General features: G+C 44.1%; 1 protein-coding gene across 20 annotated transcripts in view; it reads right to left on the reverse strand.

Moving 5' to 3' along the window:
* Positions 1-22873, reverse strand: part of ATXN7L1 (ataxin 7 like 1) — a 267713-nt gene that overhangs the window by 151229 nt on the left and 93611 nt on the right. Inside the window, exon 1 of one of the 20 annotated variants that reach the window (XM_009453951.4) lies at positions 4816-4982. The exons of 18 other annotated variants lie outside the window; for them this stretch is intronic. Coding sequence is in view for 1 of the 2 variants with exons in the window: in XM_003318735.6 (XP_003318783.1) it covers positions 4978-5063 (86 nt within the window). In the remaining variant the exon portion in view is untranslated. Of the gene's footprint in view, positions 5064-22873 lie in introns of those variants that run through there. One more of the 20 variants, XM_003318735.6, reaches the window with a different exon arrangement.

Consider the following 22873-nt stretch of genomic DNA (forward strand, 5'->3'; position numbering starts at 1 on the left):
AAGAAATACATATATTTCCAATTGGAAGCGACCAGGGAATGCTTCTCTTTAGTGCCTTTCAATATAGTTTGCTTTAGTAGGAAACACATTTGGAAAGGGATTTGGCATCATGTTGTACTCTAGGGTCCAGGGTTGTATGCATTAGTTTTTATCAAAGATGATTGCATAATAGGAACCTGGATGTAGCAAAAACCTAAGGAATCTAAACCACTAACCAAGCTCACCAAATGTAATAAATATAAATCACAGATGAAAGGAAGATTAAATCTGGCTATTTACTTATGCAAGAAATGAAAGCTTTAAGATTTTTTTCATTTTCTAATCTCAGCAGGCAGGCCCATGAACATAATTATTAGTATTTTCAAGGCTTGATCAAATATTGGCTCATTCACTTAATGAACTCATTCACTTAACGGTGATGACCTCCAGGTACCTGCAGTAAGTCCAGAACCCTAAATTATATGCTCCAGAGCTATGGCACCTAAATGATGGACAAAATAAATGAGTAGTGTTATACTAGTCGATGGGAGTTTTTTTTAACACTTAAAATTAAATATGCCTGAATTAAATACCTGTTTTGATTTGCAGAGGGGAAAAAAGCTCCCAAAAGATGGATATGATAAAAGGCTCCCTTCAAACCCAATAGGCTACCAACACTACCTTCAAAACCATCACAGCATTAGTTGTACAGTCATGAAAGGGGCCAAAAAGACATAGAGGGGAATAAAAGAAATTAGGCACAGGGCCTAAATGAGCACATGCTCGCTCTCTATTCTTATTTATTTCCTTGGTTTTCCTAGGGATTGTATTTTTGAAAAAAAAAAATCAGGTTTGTGAGGCCTCCTCTCTTCTCACATTCACTAGAGAGAAGGTAAGGACAAAAAGGGATAGGGAGGGAAAAGATAATCACAAGAAGGATGGAGGCAAATTTCACAGGCAGACTGATATCTTCCTTGGGCTCAGGAGTTTTAAAACTCTGCTTGCAAGATTAGGTTCTTGCTTTTATAGTATAGATGGTAAGAGATTTCCAACTCTGATTTTACAATGCTCTGGGGTATATGCAATTATTATGATGTGTGCATTTTAAATTCTCAAAGCCAAATTAATTTGAATTCTTTTTCACCAAAAAGGCAGACATTCAAAAGCTTTTTTTTTTTTTTTCCAGTTACCATCCTAGTCTACCTGTCTGTATTTTTTTTTTTTTTTTTTTTTTTTGAGACAGGTCTCACTCTGTCACCCAGACTGGAGTGCAGTGGCACGGTCACAGCTCACTACAGCCTCCATCTCCTGGGCCCAAGGAGCGATCCTCCCACCTCAGCCCCCTAAGTAGCTTGGGCTACAGGCATGCAAAACCCCACGTGGCTAATTTTTACATTTTTTTTTTTTTTGTAGCAATAGGGTCTCACTATATTGCCCAGGCTGGTCTCAAACTCTTGGGATCAAACAATCCTCCTGCCTCAGCCTCCAAAAGTACTGGGATTACAGGCGTGAGCTACCATGCCTGGCTCTTTTTGAAAGATTTGATACTCCTTGGAATTTACCCCGCCTGGGCCCTGGTACACAGTTGCTCTGTTTCAAGGCTAAGTACTTGTCTTCCCAGCTGGCTGGTGCTCTTCTTCCAGGCCCTCTCTGGATCACTAGGAATTCCACAGTTCTTCCCTAAGCCTTTTTTCCATCCTTGTCCCTCTTCCGAGTCCCTACTCCAAAACTCCTCATGGACTGCTCTCTTCTTGAGGTTTCCCACCTCGGCCTCTAAGAGCTATGGTGGAATGAAATTCCTGGTGGGCAGGCTGGGCTGGCTCCCAGCAGTGATATGTGAAGGGGAAGCAGAACTTCGCAAGGGGAATAAACCTATCAGGGCCTTCCATGCTTCCATCAGCTCACTTCTCCTCCTGGGCTGGGCTCAATCTAAGTATGTTACATCCATAACAGTGATTAATCCTCATACCACCTCTCTGAGAAGCATGATTATACCCATTTTCCACATATGAGAAGATTTACACTCAGTCAGAGCAGGAGCTAGACAAGGCTGGCTGAGCAGTGAACCTTGCTCCCAGCCCGGCTCTGAACCATCACACTCTTCAGTGTGAAGCAGGAGATTTTAGCCTCATGTTTCTGGACATTGGAAGGACTCAAGAGCTTTGGGGTTTGCTCCTTTGGTAGCCAGTGGAGGACAGATCAGTGGTGACAGGTTCTGGCTCTGTGGCCCCCTGCCATGCCACTCTGAAAGGGGGCCCTTCCCTGCCTGTGCCTAGGCCTCCCTGGCCACCACCCAGTTTTTCCATGAGGGTCTACCACAGAATGCAGGTGTGAAGTCTTTACCCTGTACCTCCCTACACTGCCCAGGGTAGAATGTGCTGGTTCTTCTCAGGACTGTGCCATCTGTAGATAGACCAGGGCCTTAGCCTTCCTTCTTAGCAAACGAAGTGTATCAGTTCATAGGAAACCACTCTGCTGATGACACTCAACATCTGAACACAGGACAGTAAAAAAGGCCCTTGATTTGGGAGGTACGGGGAAGAGAATGGAGACAGGCACGATTCTGTCTTTACATCTTGAGCCATCCCTGCGGAAGGGGGTCCGTGGGGTGGCCGGGGGTGGTAAGGCTTCAAATCCTTTCTTTGAATCATTTTAAAGTTTTCTTGCATGTTGCCTCCTTTCCCCATAAACCCATGTAACACATCACCAACTACTAAACAGAAAATGTTAAATATATAATAAATATACTAAATTATATAAAAATATTATTTAGTGGCCTTTTTTTTTAGTTTATTCTTACTTTTTTTTTTTTTTTAATCCAGGTACCCAATTTTATCAGCCACGTTTGGAGTAATGGGTTGATGAATGTTGAAACAGTCATGGGGTTTCATTTATTCATTATGTCTTCCTTCTTCTGTGGGAGTCAGTGCTGAGATGATAAATGCTGGGCTCAGATCCAGCTTGGGCCACTCACTCCCAAGGTTCATACACAAACAGACCAGCTGGATCAGGGCCCAGCAGGGAGGTGAGGCTTAAACCTCCTCGCTGGAGGAGGAGCCAATAAGAAGACTGGCAGCTTGGATAGTGAGTGTGTGTGTGTGTTTGTGTGTATGTCAGAGTGACCTATCCCAGGTGGATGCTGGGAGTGGTGGCAGGAAGTGGGGTGTGATCAGAGAGACAGGAAAATGCTCAGAGAAATGTGTGATAGCTCAGATGGGTCTCAAAACACAAGGCCCTGTCTACACATCCAGCACGATTCCTTCTGGAACACAGGGAGTTGAAGATGAAAGAACTCTAGAAACTGAAACTAATTATCCATGGCAATTTATTAAATAACTAAGGTTTCTAGGCCTTATTAAAATAAATGTTTAGTGTATTTTCTTATTCTCTGACATTCAGTTCTTCACTTGTCAGCACCTGCTGGCAGCAGCTGGAGTAATCTTACCAATTTTGCCGTATGTGCAAATCAATTTCATTTCCCCCCGCCCCCAAAGATAGAAATCAGTAAAGTGATTAAGTTACAATTAAGGCATGTCATTGAAAGCCCAGATAACATGAAAAGGCTGAGGAGGAATCAGCTGGAGGTCACCAGCGATTTCCTTCCACCCAGGTTAAATGATTTTCCCCCCTCATTCTCCTGCCTGCTCTACTGCATGTGACACTGTGGATGAATCAACAAGCCTCCTCCTACTTCTGGGAAGTCTCTCCTTTTTCTGGCTTCCATCATGCTTTCCATATGCCAAGTTCTCCTCTTGTCACTCATACTGGCCCCCTAACTGTTAATCTGTCTGTCCATCTATCCAACCATCCACTCATCCAATAGATGTTTAATGACCCAGTGTGTCATGCACTGGGAAAAATGACAAAGGATATTTATGTATGGTTTTACAGTTAAAAAAATGCTTTTCCATATATTATTTAATTAAATTCCTGCTACAACCATATGAAGGGGCTGTTAGGATCCCCATTATTTTATATATGAGGAAACAGGCTCTGAGAGGATCTGCAATTTATTTAAAACAGCACAGCCAGCAGGTGGCAGGGTCTAGACATGAATTCAGGTTTTCATCCCATTAAGAATTCCTAATGGTACTCTCCTATATTCTGGTGAGGTATAATTTCTCAACTAGCCTCACTGTTCCTAATGAAATGTCACGCTCCAGCTATCACGTATTAACTGAGACTATGCTAGGCTCCGAGGGATGCAAAGACTGAGTCTCCACCCTCACAGAGCTTGTGGCTGAGTTGGGAAGGCAGACATTAAACATTTATGTTCACACAAGAAATACTTGTTTTCAACATATAAGGGAGAGCTCATCTAGTTGTGAAAATTAGGGGAGTCTTCCAGAAGGAAGTAATCATTAAGATGCAGTCTGAAGGATGAGTCAGAGTTAGCTTTGGAAAGCGAGGATGAAAGAAAATCACATGTACAGAGGGAAAAGCATGTATGTGCAAGGGCCCTGTGGCAGAAAGACCCAATGTGCTGAAATTCTGAAGGCCAGCTTGACTGGAATATAGACAATGAAAGGGAGCCTGGCACAGGATGTGGCCCAGACCACACAAGACTTTGTAGCCATGATAATGATTTTTACTTTTAGCTTAAGAGCAATGGGAAGCCACAAGTCAAGAGAATGACATGATGAACTTTGATTTTGATTCTGACTTCTGCGTGCAGAATGAATTGTAGAGGAGCAAGAGTGGAAGCAGGAACAGCTGGAAGGCTTTTGCAGTTGTCCAGGTGGGAATTGATGGTAGCTTAGACCAGCTTTGTGGTGGTGAAAATGAAGAGAAGAACCCCACAGGTACCCCCTGCTCTGCTCAAGCCCATTTCCTTACTAGATCCTGACACCAGAGTGTGCTCACGAATTTGCAGTGAATGGAAGCTTGTCCACACTTCAGGGCTCTGCTGGAGTCTCCTCTTCCAGGAAGCCGTCTCCAGACAATGCCAGTCCTCTGAGATCTTTCAGAAGTTGTACGTCTCTTCTGCGTTTTCCATTCTCACACCTGATGCTTCTCTATGGCTTGGCTGCTCTCTGGTCCACTCCTGGAGATGCCTTCATTTCTCTTGTTGTCTTGCTTTCTCCCTTTGGAAAGTAAATGCTTTGTTGGCATTTGCTGAACGGTATCAACATGGCTCCTTTGGAAATTATATTTGTAAATGATTACTCATGCCAATTGCCACGTTTCCCCCTAAATTAAACACTGGTTGCTTAAATGCGTCTTCATGATCTTGTTCTATCAAAATGTATGTCCCAATTTTTCCATTACTTCCTCTAAACTCTTTTCCATATTTCTCCTAGTAGAAAGCAGTTTCAGGGGGAATGGAATGGCGGTGGGGTGGGGGCAGGAGTGCAAGACCTGAATTCCTATACCTTTTTAATGGGGTATTTGATTAATCCTTTTCATGGGCACCATTATTCATGCCTTGATAGAATCTCATTTTATAGCTCTTAATACATGGACCCAATTTATCCACATCACATTGTATTCTAATACTTGTCATCCAAGTTATTAGCTATCTCCTTCTCAGTGTAAAATCATCAGTAAGTTTGATTAGCTTATTCCCTGGGGATGATAGGGGAAATAAGAACAGACACAGTACAATATGACCCCAAGGGCTCTGCATTCTCAAAAGAAGACTGCTACATGGAATCCATTTATGGAGCCAGGGTGGCCAAAACAAACATCCGCCCCATGGGAGGGACTCTGTGCAACCCAGGAGCTGTAGCCATGAAGGGCTGACTGCTGCCATTACTGGCAGGACTGAGCTATCATCCTAAGTGGGATTTTAATAAAAAGTAGTGGGGTTCTTCCACCACCTGCTTAACACCCCTTCCCAATGCCTTTCCTGAGGATCACAGCCCAGAAGCTTCTCTTTACTCCTTGACACCCTTCTGCCTTCACTCCCTGTTCTTTTCCTACTGGGCACCTGGCAGGGCGGACAACCTAGAAGGAGATGCGCAGTGCTGTGTACTGCTCTTTCTCCAGCACAGCCTTGGGTCTAAGCCTCCAGCCCTGTCTTTCTCTTCTCTGGAACCAAATCTGAGCCTTGGGACTCACAGGTGGCTTTGCTTTTGTAAGCAAAGTCACTCCTTAGCTTGAAAGAGAGAAGGGGCCTGCACAACCCCTATAGGATGGTAGGCTCCAAGCCCATGGAGAGTTTCTAATGCCCCTTCCCCTACCCAGTCACCTTTCTTCAGCCCAATCAGGTGCACCCCTATGGCCCCAATGGCTGCAGCCCTCCTCATCTTTACACCAAAGGCCCTGTCAATGATTCTTGTGCTTTTCTGAGCCTGGCAAGAGTCTCACTGCGGTGACACTCTTCCCTTCCAAAGGTGGAGCCCAATTCCCTTCCTGCAGTGTGTGGGCTGGACTTAGAGACTGATTTCTAATGAACAGAATAGAGTGGATGTGACAGCGTGTCCTTTCTGAGACTAGGCCATAAAAGGCATTTTGACTTTCTCCCTCCCTCTCTTGGGTTGTTGGTTCTCAGGGAAGTCAACTGCTATGCTGTGAGCAGGGCTGTGGGGAGGCCTAAGGTACTGAGCACCAGGAACTGAGGCCTCCAGCCAACAGCCATGTGAGGGAGTCATCTTAGGAGTGGGTCCTCCAACTCCAGTTAAGCCTTCAGATGAAAGCTTGACTGCAGCCTCATGAGAGACTTGGAGCAGAACCACACAGCTGAGCCACTCCCAGATCCCTGGCCCACAGAAACTGTGCAAGACAACACAGATTTGTTGTTCTAAGCTGCTAACATTGGAGTCATTTGTTATGCAGCAACAGGTTACTAACACACTCTTCCTACTTTAGGGTAAGGCTCTCGTCTTCTCCTCCCCTTCAATTCCCTTCTTAGGTTCTATTTTCATCTCTTCTCTCTTGAGGATGTCTGGTATCCCTGTTGCCCCCTCCACTGACCTATCCCTCTGTGTCCACTCAGTCCTCACAGTCTCAAGGACTCTTTCCCAGGAAGGGGGAATGGAGGAGGGAGGAGCTCCCCAGGACCTGGGTTTGCAATTCCACTCTTGCCTGCCATCCAGAGTGACATCTGGCATTAGGAGAATGACTTTTTTGCAGAGGGCAGTCTTCCTCAGGCCATGAGGCTGCCTCTTGTTTTTAAACCTGGGGGCATAATAACTTCAGCCAGGCCCACAGCCAGCATGAGAAGACTTTGCAAACATCATGTTCCCCTTTGTATCACATGCTCATCTCCTGTGCCCTTTTTGCTCATCTGCAATTTCTGCAAAAGGTCATGTCTCATTTCAGCTTTGCCGTTACGTGCATTTGACACTAGGTGGGAATTCCAAAACTGGATGAAGAGGCAATCTGGCTTAAATGCTGCAAGGTGGGCCGCTATACTTCACCCCAACCAGCTGTGTCCTGCTAGCATAGACACCCATGCAGGAGGTGGCAATCTGATAGTCACTTCCTTCATAATTATACATGGGGCAAAATGTAGTGTTTTTTTTGTTGTTGTTGTTTGTTTGCTTTTTTTGAGATGGAGTCTTGCTCTGTCACCCAGGCTGGAATGCAATGGCGTGTTCTCGGTTCACTGCAACCTCCGCCTCTTGGGTTCAAGTGATTCTCCTGCCTTAGCCTCCCAGGGAGCTGGGATTACAGGTGCCCGCCACCATGCCCAGCTAATTTTTATATTTTTAGTAGAGATGGGGTTTCACCATGTTGGCCAGGCTGGTCTTGAACTCCTGACCTCAGCTGATCCACCCACCTCAGCCTTCCAAACTGCTGAGATTACAGGCACGAGCCATGGTGCCCGGCTGTAGTTTTTAACTAAAAACAAAAAAATCCAGGTAGCTTTTCCATCTGGTCAAATCCTAGTAATTTTTACAAAATCAATCTCAGTTTAACGGAGCAAAATCAGACAGAGATAGGTGTCAATTTTCTAGAAGGCTTGGCAAAGCTTAAAAAAAAAAAACCACAATGGACCTAAGCAGTGGAGTGGACCCCAAAGCAGTGGTTCTCAAAGTATAGTCCCAGGGCCAACAGCATCAGCGTCATCTGGGGACCTGCTAGAAATGCACATTCTGGGGCCCCAACCCAGATCTACTGAATCAGAAACTTGGGATGGGGGAGCCGCAGTTGATTTTAACAAGCCCTCCAGGGGATTCTGACACATGACTACAAGTTGCGTATCACTGACTTAAAGGATTAAACATCTAAATCATTCATTCAGTCATAAGCTATTGATTGAATACCCACTATTTGTCAGACATGGTGAACTCTGGGGCAATGTGGAGGAATGATAGGGAATGTCTTCCTCAAGGAGTTCACAATACTCTCTTCCCTTGCTTTATTACAAAGCTTGAAAAGAGTGCAGGAATCTGAAGACATAATCCAAGGAACGGAAATTATTCTTTATATGTAACTTTTCAATGGACAGGAGGCACATCAAAATTTTTTTTTCCAGGAACGATCATACTCTCAAAATAGTAACCTTTCTAAAGTAAGTAAATGTGTGGGTTTAATATATCATGTACAGCTGGCTCAGGCTTTTAGGCTTAAAAAAAAAAAAAAAGATTATGAGATTCCACCATGAATGAAATGCAGGATTATTTCAAAGATTCACTTAGGCATCTGTCTGTCTTAATGAACAAACTATTCAGTGTTACCAACTTCCTTGAAGTAGGAGTTCTTGCCACCTCTCTTAAAATAAGTCTAGGCCGGGCGTGGTGGCTCACACCTGTAATCCCAGCACTTTGGGAGGCTGAGGCAGGTGATCACTTGAGGTCAGGAGTTCGAGACGAGCCTGGCCAACATGGTGAAACCCCATCTCTACTAAAAATACAAACAGCCAGGCATGGTGGTTCATGCCTGTAATCCCAGCTACTCAGGAGGCTGAGGCAGGAGAATTGCTTAAACTCAGGAGGTGGACATTGCAGTGACCAGAGGTGGCACCACTGCACTCCAGCCTGGGTCAGAAAAAAAAAAAAAACCCTCTAAATAAGTCATAACAGCTCATTTGTATTGTGTGCTGGGCTTGGGATATCTGTATTCATTAACTCATTTGATCCTTCCCTGATCCTACAAAGTAGATGCTGATCCTACAAAGCAGATGTAGCAAACACATACAGTCTGCAGATGAACAGAGTCTGAAAGAGGCAGAAACAGGAACCCAGACTCATCTCTTAACCCCAGGCAAATGATCCTCCTGTGCTGTCTCTCATCCCCCTTGGGTCATCTTGCTGCTCATTAAACTACTGATTAATTGGGAAAACATAAAAGGAAATACTACTCTCCCCTAAAAGGTTTCTAGTATGAAATCCCCGGCTAAAGCTTAAACTGTGGGATTTATTTTGGAATTTTAAAGTTCACGCTAGATTTCTCCTTCAATACCATAGATAATGAAGAGCTGGCTATAAAATTCTATGGTCACCAGCATTAGTAGCCTGTGTAAGAATCCGATCCATGCTCAACAGATCCTTCTTGGAGAAGATGCTCCACATTTCCTCCTTTCTCAGGGTGTCTCAAAGATGCTCATGGACTCACTGTAATACTATCAGAGTAGATGACTTTCCTGTATCTGGGATGAACTTGAACTGATCCAGTCAAGCCTGGGCCCTTGTGACCAAGGATGTCTAGTTAATCTGGCAGCTGTGGGGATGAAGAATGTGACGTATGGCCACAGAAGAAATCAAAACTGTCTGGCTAGACCAGAAACACACTCAACCCTTTGGCATAGGCAGGAGGTGTGCCCAGGGGCTGAGCTCATTCGCCACACAGGCTTATCCTTCATTTACAAAGGAATCACAGGTCAACCATGTTTTGGCAACTAGATCAGGAGCCCTCTTCTGCCTATTGCATCCTTGGACATAACCTGGTGGCTTTATCGATATGTAAGCAACAAATTCAAAGTCCACGTGGGCTGCGTAAAAAACTCTGAATGTATCTCTCAAGCCATTTACAGTGCGTGCAACGTGAAGGAAACTGAAATGTATGCACTTTTCCCACTGACTTTCTGTAATCAAGTCTTTTTAGAACAAAAAGTTCAACTTCCATCTGTTTTTAAGTCAGGGATGCTTGTTGGTTTGTGCCGAGACATTGATTTGATTAGTAGCATTCTGTGGAACTACAGACATGAGATGTTGAGCTCACAAACGTATGATTCATTTCGGGATTTTGAAATGAGAAATGCACCTATCAATGACACAGAAGCTGGGAGATTCTGAGAAAGCATTTCATGCATATAAATGGGACATGTGATGAAAAAATATGCTTATGGTTACAACCCCGAAGCCAGGGACCACCCCACTGTGCTTTCCACCCTCGAGAAGTGACGGCTCCAAGGGAAACCACTGGGATTAGACGATCCTGCGTTTGGACACCCATATGCTGCCTCATTTATCTACCTGTGACAGGGACAGTGCTGGAAGAGAATCAAAAGATGACAAATTGCTTCTGGTTTTAAAGGAGCTGTTCAGGCTGGGTGTACACCCAGGGGGAACCAGCTTCCGTGCCAGGAGCCATCACTTCATCCCAGTCTAAGGCCACATTTTGGCAAACATCAACCAGCAGATGACTGCTGTCTCCTTTCACCAGTGGATTCAAAGACGCTTGCTCTGAAAGCCTGAAATTCAGTCTTTCTGAAGACATGTGCAGCAGAGAGCAGATCTGCCCACACACTGCAGTGAGGCAGGACGGCGGGCAGGAAGCAAGGGTTCCAGATGACAGGGATTTTTCCCGTGTTGAGGCAGACAGATAACAGGGGAATGATTTTGCAGGGGAATGACTCCAGAGCAGAGAAAGTATAGTATCAGTAAATGACCCTAGAAAAGACTGATACAAGTGAAATAAGTGCACAAGAATTTCCAAGATGCTGGCCACTGGAATCTGCTTTTGGGGACACAGAAGCCCCCAAGATTCCAGCTTTCCTGGGGGTAGAAGGGAGGCCCACTGGGAGTTTCAAGAGGGTCCACCTGAGCAAAACCCAGCCCTCCATAAGCCCCTATACTCGCCAGCCCCTGGTCCAGCCAAGGCCATGTATCCATCCAGCTACGATCCTTGCTGCTTCTCTCCCGCCATGCGTCCTCTCTGGGAATGACTATGTAATTCATGGTTAACCCACTCAGTCCTCTGGAGGTGAGCTTTCCTCAGCCAGTCCAGCTTGTTTCTTCTCTGCCATGTGCTGAAATTCACAAGGCCAGAGAAGTGCCTTGCTGTGTTTAAGTGTATAGATGCCTGGTGTTCTCCTACACGTTGCAGTCCTATTTACTTAATTTATCCTCCTGACAACCTCTGAGACAGGTACTATTATTACCCCCATTTTGAGCTTGATGAAATTGAGGCACAGAGAGATGAGGACTGGCTGAAAGTCATACAGCCAGTGAATAGCAGAGCTAAGGTCAAGCCCAGATAGCTTGGCTCCGGGGTCTGGCTCTTTCAGAACCCCTCTGCTGCCTCTCCGATAGAAAGCTCCTTGAAACCCAGCAGCTGCAGCCCATGTGGGCACTGGCTTGCTCAGGCCTTCCTCCTTCTCCAGTCCACCCCTCTGGAGTTCGATTGGTACTCAGGGCTGGAGTGAAGAGCCTGCAGCGTGAAAAGACAGAGGCTCATCTCCAAGCCCCTTATTTGTTTCTAAATTCAGGCCAGACGTCTAAACGTTTGTTTTGTGCTTGTTTTGAACATTCCATCGTGATGCCCAAGGCCGCTTCATAGGTGATCTCTCTGTTCTCCTTAGTGAGCATCTGGCCCCCTCTCCTCAAACCTCTTGTCTCTGGGAACACTCTTCCTGCCACCAACTGATGTTCCCTGCCTAACCTCATTACACATTTCAGCTAAAAATGCCTATTTTCCATGTGGCAGTGAGGTATAATTATAGCACAAGTTACATGCCAAGGCATTTTCAAATTTATCATTTCTAATAATAACCTTGGTATATAACCACCATACCCATTCCATAGATGGGCAAACAGAGGTAGGAGGTCATAGCAAGGCTGCAAGGGACTCCCAAATTGCCAGGTCACTTGAGCCACTTGCATACAATTCTCTCTCCAGATCGCTTTCTCTCAACTTCCTATTCAACAAACTTATCTGTGGCCTAGGAATGAGAGACGTTAACAGGATCAAGTTGTATCTGTGCCTGTACTCCAGCTCTCAGAATACTAACAAGCGACTCTAAGCTTTGGTGGCAAGGTTATCAATGCTTAGCTTTCAGCCAAAACCCATCACGAGTAGGTTTACATGCATGAAACATGTACTTGGAGTTTTTGGTCTGTGCAGTTCTCTTATTACCCATTGTAACTAATCAGAATGCTGAAGGGATTTATTCCCAGCATCTGCTGAAATGACCATAACTTTTGTTCTGATAGAATCTTCTGGCCAAGAAATGAAAGGGTAGACTAGAACCTACAAGAAGACGAGTAATCTTCCTTCAGAGTCAAAATTGTAAAACTGGTTTTCAAATAGTTATTGCAGAAAGCTTGGGTCCTGAGTAAGGAAGATATAAGACAGCTAAAGGATGTATTCATTGCATGTAAATCTAGAATTAGAAACTGTAAATGTTGGAAGTTTCATAAAAGTAAATTTGCCTCCTGTACTGGGTGCATTTTTTTGCTGCTCTGTGAGCTTTTTCCCCCCTGGGGTCTCTATCCATGGAAAATGCAGTTGTGGGGAGTCAGGAATCCTGACTTCTAGTCCCAGCTCTGCCCCTATCACTTGTGTGGCCTCAGGCAAATCACTGAATTTCTTTGAGCTTCCAAATCTGTGAAACCAGTTTCCGCCAGTGTACCTTACTGAGTTGTTATGAAAATGAAAATGAGTGAGCTACAAGAGTGCTTTGGAAACAGCAAGATACTGTAGAAATGGAAGATATTTCTATAGGCAAATGATCAAGCTCAAAAGGCAGTCGTGAGTACAGAAGACTCTCAACTGTTTTCAGAGGAATCATCTTCCAGAGACATTGCTGAGAAGTGGCTTCTGGAAGCGTGACCATGGAAGCGTGACCATGCCAGTCTACCTCACGGTATTCAAAAACAGGCGACGGCACACTATTTTGTGTGTTTGCTGTCTCTACTCGTGTTCGTGCTTGACTCTCTTATCCCACCACTCAGGCAATGCTTGGCACATAGTGGGTGATCAGAAATGTGAGACAAATTAAAGAATGCCAGCCTAAGTATTTTAGTCCCCCGGGCACAGGAAGTTTGTTGGTGGGAAGGAACGGGGGCGAAGACGGAAAATTTCTGGAAGCCTGAGTGTAGGGTGACCGGCTGACTCAGGCCTAAGGGATTTCCCAGGACAAGATGGTCATTCTACCTGGATGTCCTATTTGAATATCCACTTTGCTTCCTCCCAGTCAGCAGGGCATACAGTATCTGAAGAGAAGACTGGTAGAAGGCATATGTGTCTCTGAGTTCCTGAAGAGTAGATCCCTAGGGATTTATAGCCTGGGCATTTTCTTTTACCTTTTTGTCTCCTTAGTTTCAATAGGTGGCATCATCTTTTCACCATCAGGAATCCGACAGAATCATGCCCCTTCCATTTTTCCTGCATCAGATTGTAATCTCTAAGTTATTTTCCTGATCCTTGCCAGTGGCGTTCTGCCACCAGCTGAATCTTCTCCCTAACAGCTCGTGGCATTCGGTGTAAAACTGCAGCCTTTAGCAGGACTTGCATTTGGAATTGTTACCAGTGCTTTGTGCAGGCTTCACCAGAAACACGTGCACTGCAGAATTGCTGCCTGGATCAAGATCTGACTGGTGCATGTAGCAGGGAGATGACATTTTGGGTCAGTGCAGTGATGTGATTAGTTGGGGATTTCCCCTTTAAAAACTTATGGCAAAAGCCTGCCTGAGACAATTCAATATTCATAAATGGAAAGCATAGATGGCGTTTCTGCTCTGCCAAGAGCAATAGCTATTTATCATGGCAAATGACTGAAATAGTTGTACATACAATGCTTTACTCAGCGCTGTAAATTACGGTATACAGAAGATTAAGCTTAAGCCTAATGCTACCCTTGAGCTTCAACAGCTGAGTCCTATAAATGGATACCCGTTAAGAGGAGAGAATCTTTTTCCTGGTTACTACTTAGGAGTGTATCTCTATTAAAAGCTTGTCTTAAACATAAATTACCAGGAAGCCTACCCCCTACCCCAGGCAGACTTTTCCTCAGGGCATTGACTCACATGAGTCACATCTAAATGACACAGTGACAGGCCTGAGACTATAAGTGTGTGCTGTGCTGACCTCAAGAGGGACAGCAGAGGAAATGGGGGTGGAGGTGGAGGGACTTCACAGAGCACTGAATGACCACTCATTTTTAGCCAGTCTGATCTGAGCCCAAGGAGGGATGGAGAGACCCTGCCAGACCTTAAGGAGACCTTTAGAATTAAAATAATCCTGAACCCCAACCCCTTCAAAGAGAAAGTTTCTTTATCTGTTATTCTGTAAGTATCAAGGAACCATAACCTAGAGCTGAAACTTAAATTTCCTAGCTAAATTCTATTCTCCAAGCACTTGCTTCTCAAAGTGGGTTCTGTGGACCAAAAGCACCAGCATCACCAAGGATCATGTTAAAAATACAGACCTGGGCTAGGTGCGGTGGCTCATGTCTGTAATCCCAGAACTTTGGGAGGCCGAGGCAGGCGGATCACGAGGTCAGGAGTTCAAGACCAGCCTGACCAACATGGTGACATCCCGTCTCTACTAAAAATACAAAAATCAGCTGGGTGTGGTGGTGGGCACCTGTAATCCTAGCTACTCAGGAGGCTGAGGCAGGAGAATTGCTTGAAGCCAGGAGGCAGAGGTTGCAGTGAGCCGAGATCATGCCACTGCACTCCAGCCTGGGCGACAGAGCAAGACTCTGTCTCTAACAATAATAATAATAATAATAATAATAATAATAATAATAATAATACAGACCTACTGAATTGAATCAGAATCTGCATTTTTACAAGATTTTTTGGATGATGTATATGCACAGTAAAGTTTTGAGAATCAAAGGACAGGGAAGCAGGTGTCAAGCAGGGAGGAGGAGCCCCCTGATGTTCTCACTGAAAATTATGACAAATGACAAATCTGATTTATGAAAATAGGTCCTAGTAGTGGATCATAGGATTCTGAGTTCCCCTTTGTCCAATCCTACTTCAGAACACTTTCGGGAACTTGAGAGAGAGATTATGAGCTGTGAATGAAGTATCACTCGAACTTGAGATGTGCCCCAAAGCATCTCAGGGTGTAAAACAGTGAATCAGCCAAAAGTTCATGCTTCATAAATTAATCAGGGTGCCTCTAATTCCCTATGAATTAGCAGGCTGAGAAGCATTGCCAGTGTTTTGGGCCATGATTTCAATTCTTTATTGTAATTACCAGTTGACTGTAAGTGGGTAAAGTATGCAAAGATTTTTGTGTTATCTGAGAAGATAGAGATCGTGGATAACTTTAGTCTTTAAAAACTAAAGTTCTGTATGCATGTTAAAAACGTAATGGCAATCATTAAACATATAGATTTTAGAAATAAAATCTATTGTGACCAAGATATCAGGGGGAAAAATGGGGACAGGTTAAGGAAAATCGTACTAATCTAATGGAAGGCAGAAAAGGAGAACAAAGAAGCAAACAAAAAGCAATGTAAACAGAAATATAAATTAGAAGTTAGAAATAAGTCCAAATATATAAAGTAATTACAATAATTGTAAATGGATAAAACTCACCTATTAAAAGACAATATCAGATTGGAATTTTTTTTTTTTTTTTTTTTTTTTTTTTGAGACAGAGTCTCGCTCTATCGCCCAGGCTGAAGTGCAGTGGCACGATCTCGGCTCACTGCAACCTCTGCCTCCTGGGTTCAAGCGATTCTCCTGCCTCAGCCTCCTGAGTAGCTGGGATTACAGGCACATGCCACCACACCTGGCTTATTTTTGTATTTTTAGTGGAGATGGGGTTTCACCATGTTGGCCAGGCTGGTCTTGAACTCCTGACGTCAGGTGATCCGCCTGCCTAGGCCTCCCAAAGTGCTGGGATTATAGGCATCAGCCACTGTGCCTGGCCAGATTGGACTTTTTAAAAAGCCAGCGATATACTGCTTTACAAGAGAGGCTCCTAAAACAAAATGACACAGAAAAGTTGAAAATAAAAGATTGGAAAGAAATAAATGAGGCAAATACATATTGACCCAAAGAAAATTGAATAGCAATCTTAATCAGATAAAATAGAACCTAAGGCAAAAGCATTAATAGGCACAAAGACACCACTACTAAAAAGACCTCACAATTAAGCTTACATATACCCAACAGGACAGCCTCAAAATTGTAAAGCAAAAGGTGTCAGAGCTACAGGAGACACTGACACACTTAGAATTATCACAGGAGACTTAAAAGTCTCTTCTCAGAAATTACAGAGCAAGCAGACAAAAAATGGCAAGAATGAATAAGATTTAAACAAAATAAACAATATATGGAATACTGCACACAAAAGAGACATTAAATAAATTTTCTAATCATACATGATCTAAATTACAAAATATACAATAAATATATGGAACTCTGCCCACAATAGAGAGATTACATACATTTTTCAATCACGTGAGACATTTACAAAAGTGGTTCACATGCTAGCTAGTCACAAAGGAAGTTATCATGAATTATAAAATGGATAACCTATAACTAATGTTCTCTGACCACCATCAATTAAACAAGAAATCAAAAATAAAACAATAGTAAGGCCACTCCCTCACCATCCTTTACATCTGAAAACTAAAATCACATTCCTAAATTACCATCTGGCAGTGGTGTGGTTTTTTTCCTATGTGTGGCCTAGTTGCTATGGGACTAGTTAATTTACATGACTATTATCAGGGGTATCACAAGAAGCAGGAAACTCCCAGCCCATTGTAGCTTCATTATTTTCTATTTTGAACTAAACTCTAAGCCAAAGGGAAAGTGAAGCACCTGATTCCCACAAGACAAGAAGGGCATGTGTGAATTAATTATGACCTAGTCATACGGCACTAGAAGCTGCTCTTAGTACATTCCCAGGCCCATGCCCTGCACTGCCACACTATACCCATCTCTTTCTGCTCGCCAGTGCTGGGTGGATGACGAGACTGTCCTTGAATTGCCCCTGGGACCTGGGAAAAGGTGCTATTTAATGGATGTGGCACCTTACAATTAATGTCATCCTGGAATCGAGAAAATACCATAGTTAACTGTTTGTAGGGGACCTTCTGTCTGCTCTTTCACTTCTGAAAAAGGAGTGGGAAAGGCTAAACAGGAGACACAGGGGGAAGATATAGGCCCAGGTATCTCAGGAAAAATGAGCACTTCCCCCTAAAAATCCCCCCAATCAAAACCAAAACCAGATGGATGGTTCCTCCCCAGGATGTGCTACCAGTCCAGTGCAACTCCAGTGCCGGCTGAATAATGAAACAAATACAAAAAAGAAACCCCCTAACAACTTAAAAAGGATGGAATGCAGGATCGTGGTAACATTGATCAAATCACATTGATGGCAGGCCTACAAGTTGTGTAGACAAGTGAGGGTCGGGGAGAAGTGGTTAAAAAAAATAAATGATAGGACCATAGTTCTTCAGCCTGCATGTGGGGCACTGGGGAGGGCAAAAACTCCAGTGGTTTCTTGGCTCACAAACATTACAAGCCACAGAGGAGGGCAGCTCTGGGGTACACCCTCTTCCTCTGGCCACCCCACTTGTCTCCCAGGCTGGCTCTGCACTGCCACCATCACCAGTAAGAGCAGCTAAGGCAAAGGTTGGCCATAAGGGCTAGAAGTTCCTCACCACCAAACCCTAGGGACCCATGGGTTTGTTGTAAGAATATGACAAAGGCAGCTCAGCCAAGAAAGTGGGAGGAAAATTTTCAAAGGGCCACCATCTAGCCCCTGCCTTCTTAAACGCACCGGGAAACTTGATTCATGTTTTTGGAGCTAGTGTCACTATCAGGATGATGCCCAGAGCTGATAAATGCAGGTCACAGGATTAGGGTGTCAGTCAGAGCCAGCAACCCTTTTTTTTTTTTTTTTTTTTTTTTTGAGACAGAGTCTCCCTCTGTCACTCAGGCTGGAGTGCAGTGGCACCATCTTGGCTCACTGAAACCTCCACCTCCCAGGTTCGAGCGATTCTACTGCCTCAGCCTCCCTAGTAGCTGAGATAACAGATGTGCGCTACCACACCTGGCTAATTTTTTGTATTTTTAGTAGAGACGGGGTTTTGCCATGTTGGCCAGGCTGGTCTCCAACTCCTGACCTCAAGTAATCCACCTGCCTCAGCCTCCCAAAATGCTAAGATTACAGTGTGAACCACCGCGCCCGGCCCCGCAGCCTTCTCATTAATAAGAAGAGCACTACCATATACTCATTAATAATGAGTATTATTAATGCTCTTTGGTTAAGAGGGTTGCCTCATTTAAGAAGGTGCTTGTTTAAGAAGATTACATATGGGGTGGAGGCAGCCACTTATAAAGATGAGCAGAAAACCACAGCCACAAGGTAAACTAAGCCATTGTTATCTTAGGAAAATGCACCCCTAGAGAAGGCTTCGGAATTTGAGAAAATAATTCAGGGGGAAAAAAGCAAAGTATCTATGATGCTAATAAACAAACAAATAACAGAAACCAAATCTTAAGACATCTGTAGTTCCAGCATGGTAAAACAAAGACAATGGTTGCTTTCTCTGGAAAAAAAAAAGATTATTTTTTCCAGGTGAAGTGGGATTCATCATAGTGAAATGGTTTACTGACTCTTTCATCCTTTATGCCCCCCAATTTATGTTTTCCCCTAGACCTATCTATTTCCTATGAGTCTCCTATGCAGCATTCCCAAATTTGCACCCAGTTTTCAGAAGCGCCTGGCCCTGCAAAGGAGCAAGGGAAAGGTCCTACCCAAACCATCAACGGTATTCCCCGATTCTAGGATGCCATTAATTGTGAGATGTAACATTAGTTTAACAGCACCTTTTTCTGGGGAGGGGGGAACCCAGAAAGAAAGCCTGGCATAGTAGCTCTACACATCATGGGAAGAAGCACTGCGGGTTTAGAAAAGATATAGCTTGGAAGTATCTTTAGAGATTTGTAGCATCTGGGGGCAAGCCTGCACACAGGTTTCTAGCATGTGACACTCCAGGAAGGAGTCAGTAACTCTCCGTGATCCCAGATGAAGACATAAGAATCGGCTCCTTGAGAATACTCCGAGGGCCTCCCTAAAGAAAATTGACGCAGAATGCTGCAGCTTACATGGGATTGGGTTCTAGTGTCAGGGTGGGCGGCGAAAATCCTGTAGGACAAAAACTCCTCTTGAAAGAGTACAGTACACGTAGTATGTGGGACAGTGGGCCCTTCCCATGGCCAGTTTCTCCTCCAGAGTTGGGAAACATCTTTGTTTCTTTGCTCAGACACCAGACGAAAGGGTGAGCTAGTGTCTAGGCCCACGTTCTTAGGAAAAACATGCAGTTTTGTTGTTCTTGTTGCCCACTGCATGTGGCTGAATTTGGATGAGGGCGATGTGACTCCAATGTGAAATAGATGCATTTTTGTTTTTGACTCCAAGACCTCTTGGTGCTTTAATGTGCTAATAGCTGCTATGAGGCTCTGGGAGGGGGAGTCTGGCACAGTTTCCCAAGGGTATGCATCTACCCAAACCCTTGTTCTTCGTATGGGCTCACTGTTCCAGAGAAAGCACTGTTTGGGAGATGCTTCTCTGCTTATGGCTCAGGATAGGGAGAATTCCGAGATGACCTTTTGAATCAGCGCTGCTAACATTCTTTACTCAGATTTAAATAAAGGAATGTTTGTTACCCGAATTCTCCTCGGTGGATACAGCTCTGAGGAATGGAATGGAGCAGCCTGTATGGCGAGGACACACCAGTGATGAGTCAGAAGCCAGGGGTCACGTTACAGCGAGAGCCCTCCAGCAATCAGCTGTGGTCAGGGATCAAAGCCATGGCCTCCCCACTGCTCACAGAGGGATGCCTTTCCAACTGCGTCTCAACAGAGTTGGTCATTCTGTTTCAAGCAGCCATGTCTTCTAAATGATTGTACTTGATTACATGTGGAATTTGGCTTATTCACAATTGGTGAGCCAATTTCCCTTCCTTGCTGGCTTTCTTCCTTCTTTCTTCCAAGATTCTTTTTTTTTAAGAAAAAAAAAAAAAAAACCCCAAAACAAACAAACAAACAAACAAACAAAAAACAGTATATTGGGCATCAACTTTTGAGATCCAGCACTCCTTGTGTGGACTCAGGGAATTGAATGGTGAGCCTGACAGGGGTCCTTGTTCCTTGAGAGTGTGAGAGGGGGGAGGGGTGGATAAGTACATAAGAATTTGCACCAGCCACCATATATGCTAATATTGGTGAAGCAGAAGGTGCCAACAGCACTTGAATTTGGGATTGGAGGAGTGCTTCCTTCTGCCTGTTTATCCACCTGTTTATCCCAGACACTTTTTTTTTTTGAGACATAATCCTGCTCTGTCACCTAGGCTGGAATGCAGTGGCACAGTCTTGGCTCACTGTAATCTCTGCCTGCCAGGTTCAAGCGATTCTCGTGCCTCAGCCTCCTGAGTAGCTGGGATTATAGGCACGTGCCACCATGCCTGGATAACTTTTGTATTTTTAGTAGAGATGGGGTTTTACCATGTTGGCCAGGCTGGTCTGGAACTCTTGACCTCAGGTGATCTACCCACCTTGGCCTATCCCAGACACTTCTGAGTGTCTACTAGAAGCCAGGAGAAGTGCTCCCTGGTGGGACTCAGCGATGCCCAAGGAACAGTCCTAGCCTTCAGGAACTCACTGTCTAGTGTTCACAGTGACTCTTCTGCACAGTAATCAGTGCTATAGGTCACAGAGATGCAGAGGGCAAAGAAGCCAGCTGACGATTGAGTTGGGTGGCAGCTAAGCCCAGCATACATGCCAATAAAACACTGAGGGTACTGCCAGCCTAAAAATGGTGCCTGTTGGTGAAGCAAAAATGAAGTCATCTGTCCTTGGAAAAAAATCTCAAGACACAAATAAAATCACCTATTGTCAATTGGCTATTGTCAAGGCCAACAACCCTCAGGTTGCTAACTTAGCGACCTCTTCTCTTTAGTGTCTTACTCAACCTCTTGGCATTTGACATGATCTATGAAACGCTTTCTTCTCTTGGCTTCCGTGTAGTCATTCTCTGCTGCTTTTTCTGCCAAGTCACTGGCCATTCTCCTTCAACCTAACTCTAAATAAATGTTGACTCTTCCCTTTCCAATCTAATCCAATCCATTCTGTCAGCAAATTCTGTCAGCTACATTTCCAAAATAGATCTCGAGTTTATCCTTTTCTCTCCATCTCCACGGCTACCACGATGATCTGTTACCGCTAGCTATGCATTAGCTCCTTCCGGGTCTCCTGGGCTCCACTGCAGCCAGAGTGAGCTTCAGAAAACAGAAACCAGATTATGCCTTTCCCTCACTCAATACCCTCCAGTGTCTTAGCACCACACCCAGAGTAAAACCCAACCTTCAGACTCTGTTCTACATGACTCTGACATTCTGGTCCTTGTCTACTACTCTGAAGCCCTCAAACGTGCCTTGTTTGTTTTTACTCTTCTGTGTTCTCTGCTGGGACACTCTTGTGACAGCTTTTCACATGGCTTGATCATGTATTTGTTTATGTTATTTAACCTACCAGAACATAAGCCTCAAGAAGCCAGGCCCTTATCTGTCTTGTTCACTAATGCATCTGCAGCATTAGAACAGTGCCTGGCATATAGCAGGTGCTCAATAAATATTTTTCAAATAAACGAATGAATTGAAACCATGTGACTCTGGAGAATGTAATCCAAGACATTCAGCCTTCAAGAAATAGGCTTTGATGAGATAATAAGTAGAAGATTGTTTCAATTAAAAATGAATTCTGGCTGAATGTGGTGGCTCATACCTGTAGTCCCAGAACTTTGGGAGGCTGAGGCAGGAGGATCGCTTGAGCCCAGGAGTTTGAGACCAGCCTGGGCAACATGGCGAAACCCACATCTCTACAAAAAAAAAAAAAAAAAAAAAATTAGCCAGACATGGTGGCATATGCCTGTGGTCCCAGCTACTCGGGAGGCTAAGGTGGGAGGATCACCTGAGCCTGGGAAGTTGAGGTTGCAGTGGGCAGTGATCATGCCACTGCACTCCAGCTTGGGCAACAGAGGAAGACCCTATCTCAAAAAAAAACAAAAACAAAAACAAAAACAAAAAAAACACTAAATAATCCTAAAGTTATGAAGATCCTATTAATTTATTTCTAAATTTGAACTGAACCATTATATCTGCTGTGTGCTTATTTGCAACATTTCTACTCGATTCACAGAAACATGAAAAAAGAGAATTTCACTGAATGGAGGAAATTTATCTACTCTTTGTGAGTCTCATGGATCTGCTCATTTGTTGGGGATAAACAAGAAACTACAGGTAGAATTTTTAGGAGAACATATGTGGTACCCACTCCATCTCTTCTACAAGCTTCCTTCTTTTTGCTTTCATGTATTTAAAGGTCTATTTCAAATGCTGTGGTTAAGGCTCTAAACACATTCTCTATTACCAATTTATTCCTCCTTCTCCCTTACCTCAAAATTGTGTTCAAGTTCTCTGCCTATGCCAATAAGCAGAGAAGATCAGTGGTGTGGATTAAAATGAGAAAGAGCAATGAAGCTCACCTGCCCCAAGCACCTGTTATTTACTTTTCAGCATCCTACAGGGGATGGAAATGACTTTTCTGCATCAAAGTTTAGTTATGGTATTGCAGCGAGTTTGAGACACAAAACGTACAACTGATGTAGTAGTTAAGGCACTCTGGAGTCAGACACTGGAATTCTGGTTCTGCCAGTTACATCAGCCTGATCTTGAACAAATTTCTTAAGTCCTCCGGGTCTCCCTTTCCTTGAGTGTGAGATAAAGATAATACAACCAGATATCACCTTA

This window comes from Pan troglodytes, chromosome 6, assembly GCF_028858775.2.
Source record: "Pan troglodytes isolate AG18354 chromosome 6, NHGRI_mPanTro3-v2.0_pri, whole genome shotgun sequence".
Lineage (NCBI taxonomy): Eukaryota > Metazoa > Chordata > Mammalia > Primates > Hominidae > Pan > Pan troglodytes.